Raw genomic sequence first — 27028 nt, 5'->3', positions numbered from 1 at the left:
AGGTATGCCGTTCTGGGGAAGAAAAGGTTCGCAACAATCATCCTCATCTCAAATATTATTAAAATTAACAAATGAAAATTTACAAGAAACAAAGTTAATATATGACAGAGCAGCTGGTACTTAACTCACAAACCAAGGGTGTTTAAATAGACTAACAAAAGATACAGATCCACTAAACCAAAATGAAGACATAATCAGGATACTTAAGTAAATTTGTAAAACGCAAGGTTTAACATCGTAAGATTATGCAGAATTACTATATATTGTCAATAACAAAATGCAGGTGACTGTCTGGCAAAAAACAGTCACTCAGAGATTTGAAATTAATGACGACGGGAATCTAGGGCAAACTCCGACATGTTGAATTTAAATCATTGAAAGTTACATTAAACGAGAAAATACCGAAACACTAGAAGGAATTAAATAAAATCAACATGATAGAAAAACATAGAAATAGCACTTACCAAGAACGACTGGAGTTCCCCGAGGGGAGCCTTCAAGCGTGAACGTTCACGAGGATGGTCAGATGGAAAAGGCGCGGCCGAATAGCATCACACATACAAAACTGGCAGAAGGCCAGAAATGGCCCGATCACAAATAACGAATAGGACACTGTATTGCTCTAGATTCCCGTTTTTTGCCAATTGGAAAGTTTGTTATTCTGACCAATCCAATTGCATGACCATATATGGTCAGTTTAAGATAGTTAGCAATTTCACAAGTTCTCGAACATTTCAACTGCGACACAAAAGTTTTCGTCAGCGGAAACTGCATGTGCGGTATAGGCTGCCTCAAAAATAAAGCCCTTTTAAATTTCTCAAACACATTACAAAATTACAATTCTTGAAGTACAGAATATAAAATGATACTACCATTTCATGCTTCTTCACACAGTAATTAAAAAAAATAACTTCCAATAAATTCTTCAAGTTACATTAAAACAAATTTCTGCAGGGTCCAGAGTCCATATTACTTCATTTTCCACAATACTAATTAAAAAAATAAAAAATAAAAAACTAAAATAAAATTCTGCTGTCCTTTCTTGATGACACATAGGTGACAAAATTCATCAGAAGTACATGTGTTCAGTCATATTTTCTTTTGGGTCATGTTTAGCTATTTTTAAGAACATATTTGCTTGCATATTTGGGCAATTTTTAGTCTTAAACATCCAGACCCTAGTTATGACAAAAACTTTACGATTCCTAATTCTTTTGTGCAATTCATAGTTTTATGCCTAATTTTTAAAATCACAGATTTTAAAAAGTAATTCATTCTTTACAATGACCTTGTATATGGGAAGGTGAAGCAAGAGAGCTAGAAGAGAACAGTTTAAAAATATTCTACAGTAACAAGTCAAATAGTTCTATTTAGCACCAGACTTACTAACAAGTCAGGATTCCATTTCTACTCCTGTAATCTTCTGTTTTGAGTAAGGAGTTAAAATACAAAATCAAAAAAATATATCAAGGTTAATTTAAACTTTGATTTTATTGGATATGAAGAAGAAAAATAATACATACCAGGAAGCAAGAGAGCTAGAAGAGAACAGTTTAAAAATATTCTACAGTAACAAGTCAAATACCGTATTTCATGGCATAATCGTCGCACTTTTTATACAAAAAATTTTGAAAAAATTGTAGGGTGCGACCATTATACGATGAATATTTAATACCAGTATTTGTATTACTCAAAAAATGTATTTATAACTAAATTGTATTTGATACAAATTAAAGATGCATGTAATACTCGCGTTTATACATCAAAATAATTAAAATAGTCTAAAACAAAATTCATAATTTTTCGCAACAATTCGGCGAACGTTTTTCCAACCTGAAAATAAAAATTAACGTATTAAGTTAATTGTCATTAATTTGAGTATTAAAGTTAAAATATTACACTTGCAAAAAATTATCGCTTTGTTGTGAAATGCGGACTTACCGGTACGCAATTTATTCCAAATTTTTGGTGTCGCTATCGCAGGTTTCGCTATCTGATGCGCCGTCCTCGCCTCTGTTAATACCAGTATCAGATTCTTCGTCTCCCTGCCACACTGCGTCATCTTCGGAACCGTCTAGTGCATTCGAAATCCCAGTCCTTTTGAAGCTCTTGGAGACTAGTTCAGGTGGTATAAGATCCCAGCTCTTCTTCACCCACGAGCATAACAAGTCCAAGGGTGGACGCCTGATATTTCCGGCGGGCGTCAATGGCTGATCGCCGCTCATCATCCACTCGTTATAAAATCGACGTAAGTGGTCTTTAAAGGGTTTAACACATACGTCTAGTGGCTGCAAAGCAGATGTTAGGCCACCAGGAATGACTATCTGTCGTGTCTTATTTGTAGTGAGAATTTGCTTCACTTCGTTCACGAGGTGACCTCGGAAACTATCTAAAACAAGCAGAGCTGGTTGTTTTAGTAGTGCACCAGGTCTTCTATTCCATACAGTTTTAACCCAGTCCAGCATGAGTTCTACGTCCATCCAACCCTTTGGTTGCACTCGTACATGAATTCCACGGGGAAACTGTATATTCTTAGGCATCGTTTTCCTCTTGAAAATGATGTAAGGCGGCAACTTTCTCCCGTCAGCTGTAATGGCTAGCATTGCCGTGCATCACAACTTCTCACTACCGCTGGTTTTCATTAATACACTCCGTGATCCTTTTAGCGCAATAGTGCAGTTGCGAGGCATATCAAAAAAGATTGGAGTCTGATCGGCATTACCGATTTGAGAAAGCAAGTACGAAGTTTCCTTGCGCAAACGTATGACAAATCGGTGAAAATTTACAATCTTGTCCGTGTAATCAGCAGGCAACTTTTGGCTTAGTGTTGTTCTCCTTCGCACTGACAGATTGTGTCGTCGCATGAACCCTTTAATCCACCCACGAGTCGCCTTAAACTGAGTTACCGGTATGTTGTGTTTGCGCGCTACCTCCTGTCCCTTAATTTGTAACATTTCATATGATACACTGCAGCCAATGTTACCTATTTCACTGACGTACCTAAACACTTCTTCGTCAATTATAGGAAACTTCCCTGTTTTAGGACCTCTAAACGCGCGTCTAGAAGGGTTTGTGCTTTTTAGCTTGTTTTTTACTTTCTGCCAGTCACGCAACAATTTTTCACTCATTAAAAATTTTCTTTCTCCAGCTTTGTTCCCGTGCTGTTCAGCGAAGGCAATTACTCTTAGCTTGAAGCCTGCAGAATAGTTTCTATATTTACCCATAATCGCTTATAAATGCTTCACACGTTAATGCTTTGCGATATAAATGACTTTCCGTAATTGTTCACTATTAAAACAAATTATTTCTGCAAACACCCCAAACACAAATTAAAAACTTAAATTCTCACGCACACATGTCTACAGTAATCACGTAAATCTGAAACAAATAAATGCATCTGTGATCTGTCCATTCCAGAGCAGCCAATACTGTTAGGCAGCAAGGAAGCATGCAGCAATTTATCAGTTTAGCTCGTTGGTTGCGACACACTACTGCACTTGAGCAAAGCTCGCAAACCGGAGCTCTAGCTAGCGCGGTGTAGATCTACTGTATAGTTGACTGTATTCCGAGACGTCAGTAACAAACATTCATTTTTTTCAATTTCTTTTAAACATATGGTAATTAGGTTAATATTTCTTCCCAGTTATTGATGATTTTACATTACATTACTGACGAGTTTATAAAATAAAACTTTAATAGCATTGGATAATAATTATCTTGACTGCTTGGATAAAAGTTTTCATCCCATGCCCGGGCACTTATGACGTAGTAGTAAGATAAGATTCTAGTGATGACAACTGAGACATCGTAAATAATTCGGCTGACCGTGAGCTGAATAATTCCGTGGAAATCTGCATTATCGTCTTGGATTTCACTTCGTGCGCAATAACACAGGAGCTGGCCCCATGGTGTAGGGGTAGCGTGCTTGCCTCTTACACGGAGGCCTCGGGTTCAATTCACGGCCGGGTCAGGGAATTTTACCTGTATCTGAGGGCTGGTTCGAGGTCCACTCAACCTACGTACCCGGTATTTCCTGGCGACGTTGCCGATAAGCGATAACTTACAGCCTTACGTATTTCAAATGGGAACTCATAATATGTAGGTGGTGAATAAATAGTACACTGTCTCGCGACCACGTTGTCAAACTGCCGATAGCCTACCGGTAAGCCATACGCCATACATATACCGGTATAATTTATTTATACGTTGTGCATCATGTCGCAAACGATACTGTGTTGCCAAATTACCCATAAACCATACACGTATTTAAATTGCGCATTCATGTGCAACTTTCGTTGCAGTTCCATTTACCTTTTAACCAGATTAGTGAACAAAATTTGGACATGCGATGATTATGTAATTAAAGGTTTAAAGTCCGATTTTTGTATTGAAAATAAAGGATGCGACGATTACGCAGTGGCGACGATTATGCCGTGAAATACGGTAGTTCTATTTAGCACCAGACTTACTAACAAGTCAGGATTCCATTTCTACTCCTGTAATCTTCTGTTTTGAGTAAGGAGTTAAAATACAAAATCAAAAAAATATATCAAGGTTAATTTAAACTTTGATTTTATTGGATATGAAGAAGAAAAATATTACATACCAGTACTAAGTTTAGAGCCAGTAGTTTAACATACCTGAGAGCAACGTGAAGGTGATGGCATACAGGTACTCTTTAGGGGTGTCACCCGTCTGCTTAGTGATAGTTGACACATCCACTTGGAAACGCACTTGTCGTTGAAACATGGCTGGTGCCGTTGAGCCACGTTTATATTCCACTCGGAATGACATAGGACTAGATACACTATGAGAAAGTTCAGCTATCTGAAAAGTAGTGGAACAATTTACTAAATTAGACAAAATATCTATTTATTCACATTAGTATCCTGAATGCAGGGAAATTTGTATAAAAGTCAGCATGTTATCTACCACTAGGAAAAAAAAAAAAAAAACCCACACACATAAAACTCAATCAAAAAGCTAACTGTGAGTCAGTTAATTTCTTCAGAATCTTCTGTTTGGCTTCTTACAATTTAAGACTTATTTTAGTCAAACTTTATATTTAGAATCTACCAATTAAATAACAAATTCAAGATCTATATACCTGACAAAAACAAAGAGCTAAAAATATTCTTCTCTTTCTAGACTAAGACTTGAGTCTGTAAATTAATATGTGAACATGATCATTTCTCTACTGAAATATGTTACAGAGAGGAAACTCACTATCATCCTGAGATCAGGGGTTTAGTTATGTTTAAATCAAATAATTGCTAAATAAGTACCGGAAGTTTCCATACATGTTAGAAATGGGGGTTTTAATCTCATTAACGGAACTTAGCTTGCTATTACAACAGCTCTTTTTGAAAGATTTAATAAACTAGGTTTGACAGGAGAGTTTACGCCTTGTGTATTCCTCAAGTGATGGAACCTCTGAAATGCAGAATAGGGTTAGAACTTAAAAAACAAAATTATTTTCATCCATAGCAACAACAGATTGGAACTTCTTGTTAATACTTCCTTTAAATTAATATATACTGTAGTAATAAGACACTTTCAAATATTTTTGGAAAAAATGTATAGTGTAAGCAATCAGTCAAAAAAAAAAAAATTAGAATTTTGAAAATCTTTACTGTACATTGGATTTCATCTAGCCAAAGAACTGTTCTAGCAGTCTAGAAAAACATTCAAAGCATATTCTTTCATTTCATTAAAGTAGAGAATGATCATTCAAGAGACTTGAAGGAAAGATCAAATACAGTGTCTTGAAAGAATATTTATCATCTCCAGAATTTGTAGAAAATATGGGAATAATGCTTGACTCTAACAGAACTGGGTGATCTATCACAAGATCTTCAGAAAAGGACAGTTAACATTTTCCACTGCTGATAAGATCATAAGGTGATTGAAAGAAAACGTAGATCATTACACCAAAATGCTAGAAACTCTATTAAATCACATGGATAGAAATTTGTTCCATTAACTATTAATGACAAAATTCAATCCATTAATGATAGACAATTCTATAAAATGGTAGAGTTTGGAATTGAGACTGATGACAAGGAAGTCATCTCAGAGTACTAAATTATGATAATTTAGAGAAAGATGTCTATGGTAATCTAACTAAGCACTTAAAGGTGCTGTATCCATCTAACTGTCCAGAAGTCCTTGATGCACTATCAAAAATAAGCAAAGAACAATCCACAATATCTCGCATACTGTACATGGATGATCTGCAACTGTATGCTGCATCATAATGACAACTTGAACACCTTGTTTCAATTACCCACAATTTCTGCACAGACATCAGCATGAAATCTGGACTCGATAAATGTGCTACCGGTACTCAGACAATAAGGAGGGGCTCTTTCTCAGCACAAGGCATCCACTCTGATGCAACAGATATCTCAGCACTAACAACAAATGAAACATATCGATACCTTGGATATGCAATTTACAAACTTCATCATATAGATCAGTATTGATACAGTTTAAATTAAGAACTAGTGTTAGGTTTAATGGTCCACCCAATCAATACACTTCACTTTACAAGTGAAAACTAGCTATTTGCTTTACGTCGCACCGACACAGATATGTCTTATGGCGACGATGGGATAGGAAAGGCCTAGGAAGTGGAAGAAAGAGGCCGTGGCCTTAATTATGGTACAGCCCCGGCATTTGCCTGGTGTGAAAATGGGAAACCATGGAAAACCATTTTCAGAGCTGCCAACAGTGGGGCTCGAACCCACTATCTCCTGATTACTGGATACTGGCCGCACTTAAGCAACTGCAGGTATCGAACTCGGTACAAGTGAAAACTATTTAATATAAAAATATATTAAACATACTTTGGAATATGTTTCGTCTCATTTGAGACTTCTTCAGCCATAATGTCGCGTAGCAGATTACAATGCTCATTGTTGCTGTCTAATGATTTAAAAATGGAGGAACCCATGTCCTTTAAGAACTGTTTGAGAATACACTAACTATAAAATATACACATTATTTACATAAAATTGTCCATCAATTCTTGCAAAAAAAATTTATGTTCAGTGTTAAAATTTGAATTACATTTCTTGAAAATGTGACCTGGCAGCCATAACATCTTGTAACAGATTAAATTGCTCATTGTTGCTGTCTAATAATTTAAAAATGGAAGAACCCATGTCCTTTATGAACCGTTTGAGAATACACTAAAGACAAAATATACACACTATTTACATAAAATTGTTCATCACTTCTTGCAAAAAAGTTTTTTTCTTCAATGTTGAAATACACTAGCGCCAACAGAATGGACTCCACTGACAACAAATGAAGTCCAAAATATCATCTCAAGCACAAAGAAAAACAAAGCTGCAGGACCAGACAACATACACAGAGAGTACATAAAAGACACTGCTCATCTCCTACTGCCTACTTGGACAAACTTATACAATAAATGCATTAGACGGCCTCAGTACCGGAGAGATGGAGACATTCAACTACTAAAGTAATCTATAAAGGAAATGGTGACCCATATGACACAAACACATACAAAGGCATTGCTCTGGAGAACATACCGTTCAAGATATTCACAAAAACAATCGTGGCGAGAGTCAGAGAAGAAATAGATGAGTATCTACCAGAAAATCAATTTGAATTCAGGAAAGGAAGAACAGCTATTAATGCCATACAATTACTACTCAATAACATATGGGAAGTCCTTGAAAAAAGAGAAAAGTTTTAGGTAGTGTTTATAGACTTCACAAAAGCATTCGACCTCATAAATCGGTAACTTGTGACTCAGAAGCTGGAAGAAGCCCTCAACAGAAACAATGTGTGGACTAAAAGTATAAAAACGATACTACAGTGGAACAAAATAATAATCTCTGACAATATATCACTCTCAGAACCGATACTTCAAACGAACGGGGTATTACGGGGTGACCCAATTAGCCCGTTACTTTTCATCTTGGCAGCAGAAGAAATAATGAGAATAACCCATAAGGAAGACGTAGTATCGTACACCTATGCCGATGAAATAGTGATCGGATCAAGAGACATCACAAAACTACAAAACACGATAAAAGATATGGAGGAATGGTGCTACAAACATAAGTTTGAAATTAATACATCAAAAACAAAAATGATGGTATCTAGACAAGGAGGAAAGATCCCAGCAATGGCAGAAATCATCATAAAGAGGCAGAAAGTAGCCATAGTAATCGACTTCAAGTACCTTGGCATTACTCTGCAAACAAGTGCCAAATGCTTTACAAAACATGTAACAGAGAAAGCAATACAGGCGGTATGGGCAATGCACGAAATCAGTTACATCAGAACACTCAGCTTAGAGACGGCGATGGCACAATTTAGATAAAAAATAATGCCTGTACTAACATATGGGATAGAAATCATATGGCCGTAGCTCACAGAAAAGAACCTATCCTCTCTAGAAAGAGTAAAAGCTCTATACATAAAAAGAGCGATCAGAGTATCCAAGACAACAAGATCAAGACTCGTCTACCTCCTAGCGCGAGAATCCTTCTTCAGTGAAGACTTCAGAACACACCTGACCCTACTCAACACCAGAGCATCAGAAAATCTCCTAGCAACACTCAACAACAAAAAAAAAGAGAAGATATTCCTTCAGAATTTTTTGGAACTGGGGCCATGATAGACCGAACATGGACAACATCCAACTTTGAGATGAAGCACGTGTTCACAAGACTGGCAGTACATGGTTTCCACCATCTAATTTGTACCAACACCTCATACCATGAACCGACAGGGACATGTAAGTGGATACATGTGTGAACATTACCACGTAGAACTCTGCATCAAAGAACAAAAACAATTAAAGAAAATGCAATCCAAGGCACAAGCACGTGAGTACAGTGTATATAAATGTATTATTTTTCTCTCTTTCTGTATGGCTATTTGGTGGCAATAAATATATTATTATATTAAATAGTTTTCACTTGTAAAGTGAAGTGTATTGATTGGGTGGACCATTAAACCTAACACTAGTTCTTAACCTTGGATATAACCAATCAGTAAGGATTCAACATAAAGACACAAAACAAGCATTGAGACTGACATATATTGAATGAGTAAGACAAATCGTGCATTCTAAGCTCACGGGAAAAAGCTTCGTTAAAGCCATCAACACGTTTGCTATACTTGTTCTCACATACTCATTTGGAGTCATAAAGTAAGACTACAACTGAGTTGAAGGATCCTCAAACGAAAGTTAATGTGTTGCTGACAAAACACCACAGGCATCATCCAAAATCAGTCTCAGAAAGACTCACTCTGCCTCGTTCTGATGGTGGTCGTGGACTGATAGATCTTGAGAAATTACACCATGAACAAATTGCATCCTTAAAGTGCTACTTCAAACATAAATCAGAAACCTCTGCCCTACAGAGTGCAATGGTTGTAGCAGATAACTGTTTTACACCCCTCAATTTAAGCACCCCGGCTTCAATTATCATTTCAGTCTCTACAAATGAAGAAAAGATCATTCTCTGGAAAAAGAAACCTCTTCATGGACAGTATCCAAATGAGTTAGATCAGCCATATATCGACAAACAAGTGTTGCATGAGTGGCTGACACACTCAGATATATACCCAGAAGGCTTCGTGTTTGCCATACAAGATCAAGTCATTGCCACGAGGAACTACAGAAAGCATATACTGCATGATCCATCTGTCTATTCAGATCAGTGCCAACGATGTAATACATCTCCAGAAACCATCCAGCACATAACCTCAGGTTGTCGATTAATGGCAAATACAGACTACAAGTACAGACTTGACCAAATTGCAAAAAAATCATTCACCAGAAATTATCCCGACAAAATCTTCTTCTTCTTATGATTGTATTTTAATTGTTTTGGAAATTATTTACTGGTTGTTTAATGAGCATTTCATGCTTGAGATCTACCAATGCCAAGTTCCATTCCTGGAAAGAACTGGCCACAGACAGACAGACAGACAGACAGACAGACAGACAGACAGACAGACAGACAGACAGACAGACAGACAGACAGACAGACAGACAGACAGACAGACAGACAGACAGACAGACAGACAGACAGACAGACAGACAGACAGACAGACAGACAGACAGACAGACAGACAGACAGACAGACAGACTTTTTTTTTTTTTACAATTTGATTTACGGTGCACCGATACAGATAGGTCTTATGACAATGAAACAATGATGGGTTAGGAAAGGCCTAAGAGTGGGAAGGAAGCGACCGTGGCCTTAATTAAGGTACAGCCCCAGCATTTGCCTAGTGTGAATATCGGAAACAACGGAAAACTATCTTCAAGGCTGCCAACTGGTTTGAACTCACTATCTTACGAATGCAAGCTGACAGCTCCGTGACCCAAACCACGCGGCCATTTGCTCGATGCACAGACAGACAGACAGACGTGAAGACTGATATGAAGTGATTCATTCATTGTGTAGTTTACTGGTAACTTTCTTTTATGTTATTTTCCAGTGATGTGACCACTTTTCTGTGGAACTGTTCTGGTATTATTATTATTATTATTATTGTTATTATTATTATTATTATTATTATTATTATTATTATTATTATTATTATTATTATTATTATTATTATTATTATTATTATTATTATTATTATTATTATCATTATTATTATCATTATCATTATTATTGTTGGACAGGAAAGGATGCGTGAACTTCGCAGCTACAAGATAGCTCAAGAAAGTGGGTTTATATTGTGGAGGTACTTACCAAAATGAGCTTGTATGGTTATTTTAAGCCCCATTATATGGTAGATGTGTTTATTTACAACTGGAACGACAGAATATTGAGTGAAATATTGAAAAGTTTGCGGTGAAATAATCCTGTTGTGAGCAGCCATCTTGCCAAAGATCAAAATCACGTAGAAGGAACACTGCGGTAGATAGACGATCGTTTTCTAGTGTAAGCGCTCCCAGCGCCCACTCACATCATCATCACCTTGACTCAAGACATGGCCAACTAGACTCCCTCATTGGCATGATGGCAGGAGCAGACATTCTGTGTGATACAGTGGAGCTCCCTGGTGTTTCAAGCGAAAGCATCCACAATGGCCGAAATGGTAGGAGTATTGACCTAAATCTGATTGATGATATCAGTCGGCAAATAATGGAGAATCAACACAAAGAAGAGGTGCATCTTGAGACTGCAAGATCACTGTTGAAGAACATAATGGCTATTCCTCCCAAAAACCTAAAAACGAAAATAAAGAATGGCCTCATGAAGCTGGAAGAAGCTTTAGAGGCTGGAGCAATATGCAGGATGTCATGGAAGAAGTCTACAGAAGAACTAAAGCAGAGACAAACTACCACGGAGAATAAGGAATTGTCCAACACATCACCAGTGACAAATGACTCGGAGGAAGATCAAGGAAAATGGGAAACATTTCTGTCCAAGAAGAAGAGAAAGAAGAAGAGTGAGGATAGGAAGCATGAAGATATTCCAATGAAACAGGCCAGTAATGATCCTGAAAGTACAGCGTTTAGCGAAAGTGGGAAACGACCTCATTTTAAATCTAGGAGTCGTTCAGAAGCCGTAATCATCAAACCAATGAACGGTAAGACTTTTATTGATGCTTTGAAGGATATCAGGAAAAGGGTGAAGCCAGAAGACAGTGGAGCAGGCATTCGATCTATCCGTAAAACACTGGAGATGTTCTTCTTGAATTCAATAAAACAACAAAGATTGAAAATAGGGAGATATTCAGTAAATCTCTGAGAGATGCCCTCGGATGAGATGGCGATGTAAAGGCTTTAATCCCCCGAACTACACTGGAGATTCAAGACATGGATGGCATCACTACCTCTGCCAACGTGGAGGAAGCTGTAAGACGAGATTCCGGCAATCCCCATGGAGAATTGAAAATATCGGTCTCGAAACCAAATAGTTGGGGACAGAAACTTGCCATCTTCGAAACCAAAGATGAGGATGCTCAGAAACTACTGGAAGCAGGAAGAATTAAGATAGGATGGCTATACTGCAGAGTACGAGCTAGAACCATGTTACCTCGCTGCTTTCGATGCCCATCATATGGACACCTGGCAAGAAACTGCACAGGGCTTGACAAAAGTAGGTCTGTTTTAAGTGTGGAGAATCTGGCCACAGGGCAGTAGACTATAAAAATAACAATCCACGATGCATGCTTTGTACAGACAAGGGTGTCAATGAAGCTAAACAAAATCATATTCCTGGATCGGGAGCATGTGCAATATTTCGTGAACCTCTGGAAAAGGCCAAAAATCACAGTAAATGATGCGAATACTTCAAGCAAACATGCACAGGAGTCAAGCAGCTAACTATCTTATGACACAGCTGATTTACAAGATGGAAGTAGACATCGTTATTATTAGCAAACCATATCAAGAGAGGGACCATCCAGGGTGGTTTGTGGATATCCTCAGAACAGCTGCAATTTGGATACCAGATCTAGGAAAAGTTCCAGTAACACAGCATGGATGCAATGACGGTTTTGTTTGGGTACAGACTGGGGGAATCACTATTGTAAGCTGTTATTTTATGCCAAATGAATATGTTTCAAACTTTCAGATGAAACATGATGGCCTTGAGGATGTAATACGCAGAATGGAAAAAACTAGTGGTCGCTGGTGACGTAAATGCTCAAGCATCGGAATGGGGCATGCCACAAACAGACTCCAGAGGACGGCGTATAATGGAGATGACAGCCAGAATGGGTTTGATGGTCAACAACATTGGAAATGTGCCAACATTTCGATGGCCAGGATGTCAGGGAACAATACTGGATGTAACCTTCTCATCAGAGGATATCGCGCCTAAGATTACTGAATGGCAAGTGATCGAGAACCACACGGGAAGTGATAATCAATATATCATCTTTCGACTGCTCCAAGAATCTCCTCAAGAAAGAAACATTGTGCACAGGCCAGCAAGGTGGAAAGTAGCCGGTATCGACAAGGAAAAGTTCATTGATGTAATACGGAATGGAATGGAGAACATAACTGAAAAATGTTTTGCTCTTAGAGGGAAAGAAGCAACTGGTGTATGTATTGAACTCACTATGCAGCTAATCCATCAAGCATGCAATGCCTCAATGTCCCGAACACCGCGAAATAGTAAGCGCCCAGCGTACTGGTGGACCGAAGAGATTGCTGAACTGAGAAAGAATTGTCTGTGACTTCGATGCAGGGCTCAGAGGATGAGAGGCAGTCAAGAGAATACCTCAGTCACAGCGGATTACAAGTCAGCGAAGAAGGAACTCCGTAATGCAATCAGAAAAAGTAAAGCCGATAAATGGTGAGCACTGGCTAAAGAAGTAGAAGATGATCCATGGGAACTAGGTTATAAGATTGTAATGAAGAAACTCGGGACATTTTCAACCCCGAGTGTGGATCCGCAAACCATTAAACAAATTGTGGATACACTATTCCCAGATCTTCCAGAGAGGATTGACTGTGACGATGAAAAAGAACTGGATGATATACCCTTCTTCACAGTAGAAGAACTGAATAGAGCTATTAGCTCTCTTAGAAACAAGAAAACTCCAGGACCAGATGGTATACCTACAGAAGTACTAAAGATAATATCAGAACTATGTCCAGAACTGTTGCTGAATATGTACAATCATTGCCTGAAAGCAGGTGTTTTTAGTCCCCGATGTAAAATGGCTCGTTTGGTTTTGATCAGCAAAGGAAAACTTGGTGGTTATAGACCTTTATGTGTGCTGGACACAGCTGGAAAAGGTCTGGAGAAACTTCTGCAGCCCAGAATCCTCTCAGCAGTTCAACTGGTAGGAGATCTATCTGTTCATCAACATGGATTTCGGACAGGACACTCGACGCTAGATGCAGTGTGGGAGGTGGTGAATACAGCAGAAAGGGCACAAATGGGCAACCATCATTCCCGTAAATTGACACTTCTGGTGACCCTGGATGTGAAGAATGCCTTCAATTCGGCAAGATGTAGTGACATGTTAGTAGCTCTCGAAGAAACTTTCAAGCTACCACAATATCTTATGCGCATAATGAGAGATTACTTCAAAGTTCGCACTCTGCTATATGATACGGAAGATGGACAAAAGACAAAACGTCTGACGGCTGGTGCAGTGCAGGGATCGATCCTTGGTCCAGATCTTTAGAATATAATGTATGATGGCTTGTTACGTTTGGAGGTGCCAGAGGACACGAAGCTTGTGGGCTATGCTGATGATGTGGCCACCTTGATAGTAGCTCATAATGTTGAAATGGCTCAAATCAAACTGAACCAGGTGATGCGGCGCATAAAAGAATGGATGATGAGCCACAGTCTAACATTAGCCAAACACAAAATGGAGATAGTTCTTCTGACGAGGAAAAGGATCGAAACTCTCGTACCAATGACTGTTGGAGAGTTAGTGATTGAAACATCTGCGAGCACAAAATATCTAAGAGTGACACTTGACTCCAAACTCACATTTTGGAATCATATTCAGAGAGCGACAGACAAGGCAGTAAAATACATGACTGCACTTAGCAGACTGATGGGAAATATTAAAGGTCCGAAATCCAGTAAACGACGTCTTCTCATGTCGACGGTTCAGTCAGTGCTCCTATATGGCTCTGAAATCTGGGCTGAATCCTTGAGATTTGCTTGGTATCGGAGAAGGATAGCTGGCGTACAACGGAGAGCGGCTTTACGTATTGCATGTGCATACCGCATGGTTTTCGAACCTGGAATCCTCACAGTAGCAGCAATAGCCCCAATACACCTACTTGCATTGGAGCGACATGAAATCTGGCGTACCCAAGGAGAGCTGGGAAAGAAATGTGCAAAGAAGCGTGCCTTCACTCAACGGATGAGGCGATGGCAACTCAGATGGGAAAGTGACCCTCAAGGCAAATGGACCAAGCGAATGATACCACACTTGGATATCTGGGTTAAAAGGGCCCATGGTGAAGTAAATTACTACCTCACGCAGCTTCTAACAGGATATGGATATTTCCGGAATTTCCTGCATAAAGTGGGCAGAGCGAGTGACGCAGCATGCATATACTGGGATGACATCGACGACATATTTCACACGTTTTTTGTTTGCGGCCATTGCACGATTCAGAGAAGATGCGTGGAAACTGAACTAGGAGAAATGACAACAGATATTATTATTTCTGCGATGCTGTGAAACCAGGAATCCTGGGATCGCGTGGCAGCGTATGTGGAGGATGTCCTTCGTCAGAAGAAGGAGGATTTGGAAGCATACGAACAAGAAATGAATAAAGAAGACATCTGAAAGACAAAACACGATATCACCCTGAAGTAATGCGAGAGCGGTTCCAGGGTGATGATACACATCGTGGGAAAAGGATGTGTGGTTTTTAGTGGGTAAGAATCCCACACACTTGTGGATTGCGGACTTCACAAGTGTCTTTTGAAGATTTTTCCACAATCCCTCATAAAAAATTATTATTATTATTATTATTATTATTATTATTATTATTATTATTATTATTATTATTATTATTATTATTATTATTCTTATTATTATTATTATTCTTATTATTATTGTGGTTTAGCCCCAGTGTAGCAGTGGGCTCATCAGTTGGAATGCTACACCTTTCCAAGACGCTGGCGCTAGTGCGCCGTTGAGACACCCCTGCAAAACTCCTATGTAGGACAATACAGTGATGGTGCACTAGAGGAAGCATGTGCCTCCACTTTTAACATTACGCAATCGATAACATATGTTGTAATGTAAATATCGTAAATACAACTTAGTATTGAATAGGTGGAAAACTCTACTGTGCATTATTTATATGTTATCTCAGCTCAACATGGACCAACAATATGAAGTTCATAATCCTAATTATGCAATCGATGAAATCAAATTATTGTTTCCTTCTAGGAACCTAATTTTATTATTATTATTATTATTATTATTATTATTATTATTATTATTATTAACCCGGTCTAGATAGCCATGAATAATGGCTGAGAGGATCCATCGTGCTGACCACACGACACCTCGTAATCTGCAGATCTTCGGGTTGAGCAGCGGTCGCTTGGTAGGCCATGGCCCTTCGGGGCTGTTACACCATGGGCTTATTATTATTATTATCATTATTATTATTATTATTATTGTATGTTAAATTATTTTGGTAATAGTTTTGGAGTTGTTTAATGATCATTAGTGAAGGTACCAGATTGTATACCGGTATTTAATGGAGTATGAATTGTTATGCCTTAATGATGAGTGATTTAATTTGGGAGATTAAGGAGTGGATGTGATTTTTGAGGTTATTCTGAAAAGTTACTGACAAACTAGCCAGCTGGCCTCATGCCAATGACAGAGCATTCAGTAAAGAGAGAGGAAGCAGTGCTGGAGCACTTCATTATGATAAGTTCTAACTTTCAAGTATTAAAAGGGTATAAACAGAATTTAAACATAAATGTTTTTACATTTCTTAATTTTCATCAATTCATAATACTACATTTAATATAAAAGAAGTTAAAAGTGTGATTTGGCAAAATGTGATGGTGTTTTTTCAAGAACAAAAGATGTCAATCTGTTTTTAATTACTGGTATCTTTTTCAGGTATAATCTGTTAATAAATGTTTTCTCTTTCAGGTATTTTCTAAATTCGTGTTATATTGAATTAATTTACAGTTTTTACAGACTGAAGAACCTTACAGTTATAAACGAACTAAGTTGAGAGAGAGAAAATGAGGGTCTTCCATTGTGACAAAAAATCAATAGCATCGATCCAATAGCTCAAACCAGTGAGTTAAGTCCCAGTAGTTAACAGAATATGTATGATCCAGAAAAATGACAGAATAAAAAAAATGTTATCTAACTCACCAGCCCCATCCCTCCAATATTCAGAAGTTTAACTCAGCAAGGTAAATCCCCTAGATTGTGCGTCAAGGCCCGCTTTGGGACAGACAAAATTTTCAGGTATTGGGATCAGTAACCTTTCTACTGTGATAAAAATGTATGAGACATTTAAAATCAGTATTATTTACTATTTCTCCTCTCTTTGTTACAAAGGATTCGTATCATTAATAATGGTAGGATGCAGGAAATAAGTAAGAAATATAACATTGTAAATATTACCGTTATTATTCATCATAGAATGAATTTGTACTTCAAATAAGATTGTACATTTTATTTTCTACAACTTTTGTAATGTAGCATTTATCAACCGGACCAGTATTAACAGAGATATTTGAAAAACATTTTAGGTCTTCACCAAGCTACTACCAGTATTTCACCCAGCACAAATAAAATTATTTATAACATAGATTAAATTACCTTCTCCTGACCTTAAATAGGGTTTTTTATTAAATTCTGTTCTGCGATTTTTTCATGATGCAAATACATATATACAGACAGACAAGATGGTATTTTTAAAAATGCATTTCCTTACTATTCTTAATGTGACTGACCAATTTTAAATTCTTTTTACCAAAGTACTGACAAAATTATTTTATTTACCTATAGATACTGAGTCCTCAACTTAATTGTAAATAATTTTTCTTCTATGGACTTCTTTCCTACAATCTCTGTAATTTGCAACTTAAATGGTCTGGAAAGTTACTCTCTTTGTTCTTAAAGAATATTTTGTCAATCTTGGTATTTTGACTTACTGATAGGAAGGCATGGATGAGATCAGCCTTGACAGTAGCTAAGGGCTTCCCTTTCACCAGAATGGTGAATGTTTCATCCTTTTCTGTTGTCATGAGGCTACCAAACCAAGACTTCTTGGTAAGCTCTGGGGATGACTCTGGCGTCAGATGCACCTCCTCTGATGAAGCTAGAAGAAAGCATATATGTCCTTGAGTAGCCAGAAATGCATGATGGTGATGAAATACAAGGATATGCATTTGGTGGGTTAACAGTCACTTATATGAAGCATATGCATTGTATGGAAAGTCGTCATCATTTTCTTTTTTGTTTTTTCTCTTCCCTCTGAGATTCATTCTCAAATGTTTCATATGTGTACTGATGTAGAATTTCATGGAAACATGAAAATCTCTGTATTGGAAAGAAACAAACTAGTATCAAATTGGGGCCAATGACCTTTGATGTTAGGCCCCTTTAAACAACAAACATCATCATCATCATCATCATCATCATCATCATCAGTGTCAAATTAAGTCATGTATAGAACGATTTCTTGAAAATTTATTTAGTAGATTTTTCTGGTTATTGGACCATAATGCATTTCTGAAGATTACCTATGACATTTTCCTAGCAAGTGTGGACTTATTCATTCTGAATAGATCATAAAGACTTGAATGTTTAATGCCTAAAAATCATCCAAATATGCAAGAAAATATGACCTTAAAAATGCAAAAAAATGACCCAGAAATAATTAAATATGACTACAAAATTGTGTTTTCCAAATTAAAAATCACAAAAGTCAATTGTTTCTATGAGTCAAATGAGGTGATATAAGGACTTTCACTCCATAGTCCTTTGCATCCTATTAAGCTGCTGATGTTACATCAAGATACATTTTCTGTGAAAACGTACGTTCCAGTGAGCTGTGTTATATCCGAAATGTTAGGCATAAATGTTATTCACTACGCTACAAAATTCAGTTTCTCTGTAGATATCAAATGCTTGTCTGAACCAACATATCAGTTTGCTCTTCCTTTGTTCTGTCCATAAATACCTTTCCAAGAAATATAACAATGATTATCATGTTATGAATGAAGGAATTACCATATAAACCCAAATACCACCCGCACTATACTTTTGAAAATATCACTCCTAAAAACGGCACCGGAGTCTTATTCAAGACTTTCATTTCACAGCATGATACTTCACATGTCTTAGGGAATGTTATGTTTTTTTAGTGTATTTTAGTTTCTAGGGTTGACACTGGATTCAAACACAGCTTCTGACAGCGTTTGTTTGAAAATAAGAAGTGGACATGTGTGCACCGTATTGTTCTCTCTATGTATTTCATGTGGTAATGGAGATTTGTTCTATAATATAAATGTGTGTAAAACTTTCCTAAATGTTGGCTGTAGTTTATAAGCTCAGTAACATTATTTTTAAGTATGGAACAACCCTGAAATCAAACATTAGCACACTCGAGGTCGCCGTGACTTGGCAACCAAGCTTTACAGCACGCACTCTCCCAACCCCAAACATTCACTTTTCTTTTACCGTAAGCGCTCGGCGGCAGTCAGTCTGCAGTCTCATGTTCTTAGAGTGCCACGTGTAAACATGTTTACTGTAAGTGAAAAACTGAAAGTTGTAAAAGAACCTGAAATTATCGGAAATCGTGCTGCTGTAGGAAATACTATATAGATGAATCTTGTATTTGAGATTAAAGAAAGAAGAAATATTTTATTTTAAACAGTAGTGGTGATCGCAGAGCTTTCCATGGGCAGAGTGCACAGTTTCCTGAAATTGAAAGGATTCTGTACAAATACATAACAGAAAGGCGGGAATTGGAAAACGGCATGTCTACCGAAATGTGCCAATTAAAAGCATTAGAAATCGCAAAAGAACTTTCTACACCAGAGTTTAAAGCAAGCCGAGGGAGGGTCAGAAATTTCTATAAGAGGAATGGACTGAGCATTAGAAGGCGTACCACAATTTCACAGCGTGTTCCTACTGCCTATGATAAAGCACCGTTTTCCTTCCAGTACCATATAATTTGGTTGCGAAAGAAAAATTCGTAGCTGCTTTCCCAAATTGGAAATACAGATGAGATGCCTGTCTATTTTGAAATCCCATTGGACAGTTGTGATAGTGTTGAGGGGTCAAAAGTGTTACCATCAGAATGGGTGGTAATGAAAAACAGAGGTGTACATTAATGTTATGCATACTTGCTGATGGAACTAAACTTCCACCATACGTTGTCTTCAAGAGAAAGAAGCTTCCAAAAGAAAATCTACCTGCTGGTGTTTTCGTCAGAACTCAGGACTCCAATTGGATGGACAGTCTACTAGTGGAAGACTGGCTGAAATACGTTGTATGTTTGGCAATGTTGCCCTGGGGCATTGCTTGGATGGAAAAGTTTGCTTGTTATAGACAGCTACATTATTATTGTACATATGAAAAATCAGCGGTAGTGAACATACTATTTCTTGACCACAATAAAGTGTGCAAGAAGGACAAGATCAGTAGTAACACCTTGACTACCGGTACTTCCTAATGAAGTATATGCTCTCAAATTTATTTTATGATTATGAAAGCTGAAGTTCAAAGACCATAGCATAGGGGATAAAATTGTTTCAAGAAGAACATAATGAGAAGGAAAAGGAAGAAAAAGTATTATCAAAATATTTCCAGGATCAAAGGGAGAAGCTCTGGGTGTAACAAGTGAATTGTCTGCTTCTGAGAAAATTATTGACGTAAATATGAATGACAATATTGTAAACTTCATGAATATGTATATAACTAAAGTTAGGGAAGTTTAAATCTTCTATTAACTTTACTGAATCAAATACAGTAAATAAGTAGTGAAAATATAAAAACGGGTATTAAAAATAAAATCATAAATGTAAACTTCAATATTGTAAAATTCTAAATGTCTGAAAAATATCGTTACCATGTGTACAAATTATGTAATTATGTCATTACAAACATATTCCAGCATAAAGTGTAGTTAAATGACAAAACAAGTACAAGTTTTGTTTCTCTTCTTAGGAGCATTCTCAGCTAAAGAATGTGTATTAAGATAAAAAAAATGGGCACATATGAAATAAAAAACACTTATAATGATAAGATAAAATTTTCCTTTATGTTGAGTTAAAACACTCAAAACATCAATGTTCAAATTTGTAATAAAATCTGTGTGCATAAGAGTTACTGGAGAAGTTGCTATAGATTTTTAGTATGTACTCTAAAAACTTGTTTGCATGATTTGCAGGGGTACTACTACTACTACTACTACTACTACTACTACTACTACTACTACTACTACTACTACTACTACTACTACTACTACTACTACTACTACTACTACTACTACTACTACTACTACTACTACTACTACTACTACTACTACTACTACTACTACTACTACTACTACTACTACTACTACTACTACTACTACTACTACTACTACTACTACTACTACTACTACTACTACTACTACTACTACTACTACTACTACTACTACTACTACTACTACTACTACTACTACTACTACTACTACTACTACTACTACTACTACTACTACTACTACTACTACTACTACTACTACTACTACTACTACTACTACTACTACTACTACTACTACTACTACTACTACTACTACTACTACTACTACTACTACTACTACTACTACTACTACTACTACTACTACTACTACTACTACTACTACTACTACTACTACTACTACTACTACTACTACTACTACTACTACTACTACTACTACTGGAACACTTATCAAAATCCCTGAAAAAGACACAATCATTCTCCTCGGCAATTTCAACGGTAAAATTGGTAAAGAAAAGTACTGCTGAAAAAACGCAGGAAGATTCTCAGCACACAAAAAGACTAACAAAAATGACAAATGCCTCATCGAGCTCTGTCAACAACACGACCTGAAAATCATATCAACATCCTTACGGAAAAACCCCAAGAGCTCTTCACACGGGAATCACCCAACACCTGCTGCAGAAAACACCAGATCAATCATGTCGCCATCTCCTTCCCAGAACAAAAGAAGTACGCAACGTCCAAGTCTGCAGAGGAGCCAACATTGACCCAGACCATCATCTAATGAGAATCAAAGTGAAATTTTCCCCAAAACGCTTCTACCAGAAATCCAAGGCAAACAAATACCGTATTTCACGGCATAATCGTCGCACTTATACCAAAATTTTCGAAAAAAATTGTAGGGTGCGACCATTATACGATGAATATTTAATACCAGTATTTGTATTACTCAAAAAATGTATTTATAACTAAATTGTATTTGATACAAATTTAAGATGCACGTAATACTCGCGTTTATACATCAAAATAATTAAAATAGTCTAAAACAAAATTCATAATTTTTCGCAACAATTCGGCGAACGTTTTTCCAACCTGAAAATAAAAATGAACGTATTAAGTTAATTTGTCATTAATTTGAGTATTAAAGTTAAAATATTACTCTTGCAAAAAATTATCGCTTTGTTGTGAAATGCGGACTTACCGGTACGCAATTTATTCCAAATCTTCGGTGTCGCTATCGCAGGTTTCGCTATCTGATGCGCCGTCCTCGCCTCTGTTAATACCAGTATCAGATTCTTCGTCTCCCTGCCACACTGTGTCATCTTCGGAACCGTCTAGTGCATTCGAAATCCCAGTCCTTTTGAAGCTCTTGGAGACTAGTTCAGGTGGTATAAGATCCCAACTCTTCTTCATCCACGAGCATAACAAGTCCAAGGGTGGACGCCTGATATTTTCGGCGGGCGTCAATTGCTGATCGCCGCTCATCATCCACTCGTTGTAAAATCGACGTAAGTGGTCTTTAAAGGGTGTATTAACACATACGTCTAGTGGCTGCAAAGCAGATGTTAGGCCACCAGGAATGACTATCTGTCGTGTCTTATTTGTAGTGAGAATTTGCTTCACTTCGTTCACGAGGTGACCTCGGAAACTATCTAAAACAAGCAGAGCTGGTTGTTTTAGTAGTGCACCAGGTCTTCTATTCCACACAGTTTTAACCCAGTCCAGCATGAGTTCTACGTCCATCCAACCCTTTGGTTGCATTCGTACATGAATTCCACGGGGAAACTGCATATTCTTAGGCATCGTTTTCCTCTTGAAAATGATGTAAGGCGGCAACTTTCTCCCGTCAGCTGTAATGGCTAGCATTGCCGTGCATCGCAACTTCTCACTACCGCTGGTTTTCATTAATACACTCCGTGATCCTTTTAGCGCAATAGTGCTGTTGCGAGGCATATCAAAAAAGATTGGAGTCTGATCGGCATTACCGATTTGAGAAAGCAAGTACGAAGTTTCCTTGCGCAAACGTATGACAAATCGGTGAAAATTTACAATCTTGTCCGTGTAATCAGCAGGCAACTTTTGGCTTAGTGTTGTTCTCCTTCGCACTGACAGATTGTGTCGTCGCATGAACCCCTTAATCCACCCACGAGTCGCCTTAAACTGAGTTACCGGTATGTTGAGTTTGCGCGCTACCTCCTGTCCCTTACTTTGTAACATTTCATATGATACACTGCAGCCATTGTTACGTATTTCACTGACGTACCTAAACACTTCTTCGTCAATTATAGGAAACTTCCCTGTTTTAGGACCTCTAAACGCGCGTCTAGAAGGGTTTGTGCTTTTTAGCTTGTTTTTTACTTTCCGCCAGTCACGCACCAACTTTTCACTCACAGAAAATTTTCTTTCTGCAGCTCTGTTCCCGTGCTGTTCAGCAAAGGCAATTACGCTTAGCTTGAAGCCCGCAGAATAGTTTCTATATTTACCCATAATCGCTTATAAATGCTTCACACGTTAATGTTTTGCGATATAAATGACTTTCCGTAATTGTTCACTATTAAAACAAATTATTTCTGCAAACACCCAAAACACAAATTAAAAACTTAAATTCTCACGCACACATGTCTACAGTAATCACGTAAATCTGAAACAAATAAATGCATCTATGATCTGTCCATTCCAGAGCAGCCAATACTGTTAGGCAGCAAGGAAGCATGCAACAATTTATCAGTTTAGCTCGTTGGTTGCGACACACTACTGCGCTTGCACAAAGCTCGCAAATCGGAGCTCTAGCTAGCGCGGTGTAGATCTACTGTATAGTTGACTATATTCCGAGACGTCAGTAACAAACATTCATTTTTTTCAATTTCTTTTAAACATACGGTAAATAGGTTAATATTTCTTCCCAGTTATTGATGATTTTACATTACATTACTGTCGAGTTTATAAAATAAAACTTTAATAGCATTGGATAATAATTATCTTGACTGCTTGGATAAAAGTTTTCATCCCATGCCCGGACACTTATGACGTAGTAGTAAGATAAGAGTCTAGCGATGACAACTGAGACATCGTAAATAATTCGGCTGAATAATTCCGTGGAAATCTGCGTTATCGTCTTGGATTTCACTTCGTGCGCAATAACACAGGAGCCGGCCCCGTGGTGTAGGGGTAGCGTGCTGGCCTCTTACACGGAGGCCTCGGGTTCAATTCACGGCCGGGTCAGGGAATTTTACCTGTATCTGAGGGCTGGTTCGAGGTCCATTCAACCTACCTAGCCGGTATTTCCTGGCGACGTTGCCGATAAGCGATAACTTACAGCCTTACGTATTTCAAATGGGAACTCATAATATGTAGGTGGTGAATGAATAGTAGGCTACACTGTCTCGCGACCACGTTGTCAAACTGCCGATAGCCTGCCGGTAAGCATAATATGTAGGTGGTGAATAAATAGTACAATGTCTCGCGACCACGATGTCAAACTGCCGATAGTCTACCGGTAAGCCATGCGTCGTACATATACAGGTATTATTTATTTATACGTTGTGCAACATGTCGCGAACGTGACTGTGTTGCCAAATTGCCCATAAACCATACACGTATTTAAATTGCGCATTCATGTGCAACTTACGTTGCAGTTCCATTTACCTTTTAACCAGATTAGTGAACAAAATTTGGACGTGCGACGATTATGTAATTAAAGGTTTAAAGTCCGATTTTTGTATTGAAAATAAAGGATGCGACGATTACGCGGTGGCGACGATTATGCCGTGAAATACGGTAATTGGACACAACACAAATAAAAACATCAAATCTCAGGGAAATGTAAGGGAAAAATTCCAGCCAAAACTTGGAACGAATTCCACAACAAAATCATGAAGAGTGCATCAGAGCAAATCCCACTACAGAAAAAGAGCAGACACCCTTTTTGGAACACCGAATGTGACCTAGCCATATTGAATAGAAAAATGCATACCAGAAGTTCATCAGCAACCATACACCTGAAAACGAAGAAAAATTCCGCGAAGTCCACGGGCAGACCTCCAAACTCATCAGACAAACCAAGAGAAAATACCTAGAAGACCAACTGAAGTCGGCCGAACAGGACTTCCGCAACTACAACACCAGAGATTTTTCCGCAATGGTTTAAGTGGGTACATGCCCAAGAACTTCTGCTTCAGGAAACAAAACGGAAAATTGGAGCTCACAGATGACGAAAACACCAAGGAACTCATGAGATACTTTGAGTCACTACTCAACTGCCCAGAACCAACAGAAAAGTTTCCACATAAACCCCACCCGAACCCAAACCCAGACTCATCCCCACCTAAACAAGAGGAAATACACCGACACCTACAACGACTGAAAAACAACAAGGCATCCGGAGATGACGGCATCGTAGCAGAGCTTCTTAAACATCTAGGAAAGAATTCATTCCAAGAACTCACACAAATCATACAAAAAATTTGGACAACGAAAAAACTACCAGAAAATTGGTCAAACGCCCTCCTTGTTCCACTTCAAAAAAAGTGACCGAACAGATGTAAACAATTACAGGGGAATTTCCCTGGTGCATGTCGCATACAAAATCCTCTCCGCAGCCCTCCTCCAAAGAACACAGGAACAACTAGAACCACTCATAGGCGAATACCAAGTGGGCTTCAGGCCCCACAGATCCTGTGCAGAACAGATACTCAATCTGAAAACCATCTTGAAACTATGACACACAAGAAAACAACCCACAATCTGCACCTTCGTGGACTTCCAGAAAGCATATAACTCCATTGACTGGCAATCCCTCTTCCAAACACTTGAGTGAATATGGACTGAACAACAAGACTCAAAAATTCATCAGACTAACTCTCACCAACACAACCTCCCAAGTAAAATTCATGGGAAATATATCTAAAAATTTCAGATAAAAACCAGTGTTCGACAAGGAGATGGACTTTCCCCACTACTCTTTAACATAGCTCTGGACAAAATCTTGAGAGAATGGGAACAAGCTCCAAAAGCTCAAGGAAATTTGCAACCATTAACTATGACAAGAAAACATGTAAAAATATTGTCTCTCGCTTTCGCAGATGATCTCGGGATCCTCGCAACAAACGAACAACAGGCAATCAGCCAAATCAAAACCCTCAAGAAATGCTCAGAAAAATTCGGCCTACAAATCTCCTTCTCAAAAACCAAGGTCATGTCCAGCCACTGCAGCCTCCAGAATTTGAACACGAAATTTGGCACAATCGAAAAAGTAACCGAGTTCCGATATCTCGGAAAATTGTAGTACCAACAGGAAAAGAACAGAAGGCCCTTGAGGTCCGCATTCAGAAAATGAAGAGAGTCTTCAGCCGAACACAAAACACTTACAACAAAAAGTGCCTTTTAATCTTCACCAAAATTCGACATTACAACACTGTGATCAAAGCTGAAATACTATATGTGAGGGAAACACTGGATCTCCACAGAAAAACAGTACTCGAAGACATCCCGAAAGAGGAATGTAAAATCATCAGAAAAATTCTCGGCCCAAAACTGACTGACGAAGAATACCGACTGAAATCTCATACAAAAACCGAGGAGCTATCAAACCTTGCGACTGACATCAGAAAAAGACGCCTGAAATTTTATGGACACATCAAACGCCTTCCAGAAAACAGACTGACAAGAATCTTACTTGAGGCAACAGAAAACATCAAAACAAATAGGTGGGCAATGGAAATGCGCCAAGACCTGGAAAAATCAGGAATCAAAGTGGCTAACATTGCTGACCGAACCTGCTACAGAACGAAAATCAACAAGTGGGAAGTAGAGTCAGAGAGAAACCACAAGAAGAAAACAGGAGCTAAGTGGACAGAAGAATGGAGAACCACGATGAGAGGAAAACTGAAGGCTGCCTGGCAAAGAAGGAAATGCACAACTTCTAAGTGAGCTTTGCATAATAATAATAATAATAATAATAATAATAATAATAATAATAATAATAATAATAATAATAATAATAATAATAATAATAATAATAATAATAATAATAATAATAAGAACAACAACAACAACAACAACAACAATAATAATA

General features: G+C 37.9%; 1 protein-coding gene across 1 annotated transcript in view; it reads right to left on the bottom strand.

The window, feature by feature from the left end:
* The window catches only part of sff (sugar-free frosting), a 940682-nt gene that overhangs the window by 55474 nt on the left and 858180 nt on the right, over positions 1 to 27028 (bottom strand). Inside the window, exons 11-12 of the mRNA XM_068226759.1 lie at positions 17637 to 17803; positions 4641 to 4827 (exon numbers count right to left, since the gene is read on the bottom strand). Of these exons, the coding sequence (XP_068082860.1) occupies positions 4641 to 4827; positions 17637 to 17803 (354 nt within the window). The remainder of the gene's footprint in view (positions 1 to 4640; positions 4828 to 17636; positions 17804 to 27028) is intronic.

This window comes from Anabrus simplex, chromosome 1, assembly GCF_040414725.1.
Source record: "Anabrus simplex isolate iqAnaSimp1 chromosome 1, ASM4041472v1, whole genome shotgun sequence".
Lineage (NCBI taxonomy): Eukaryota > Metazoa > Arthropoda > Insecta > Orthoptera > Tettigoniidae > Anabrus > Anabrus simplex.
This window is presented reverse-complemented; position numbering and strand designations above follow the sequence as displayed.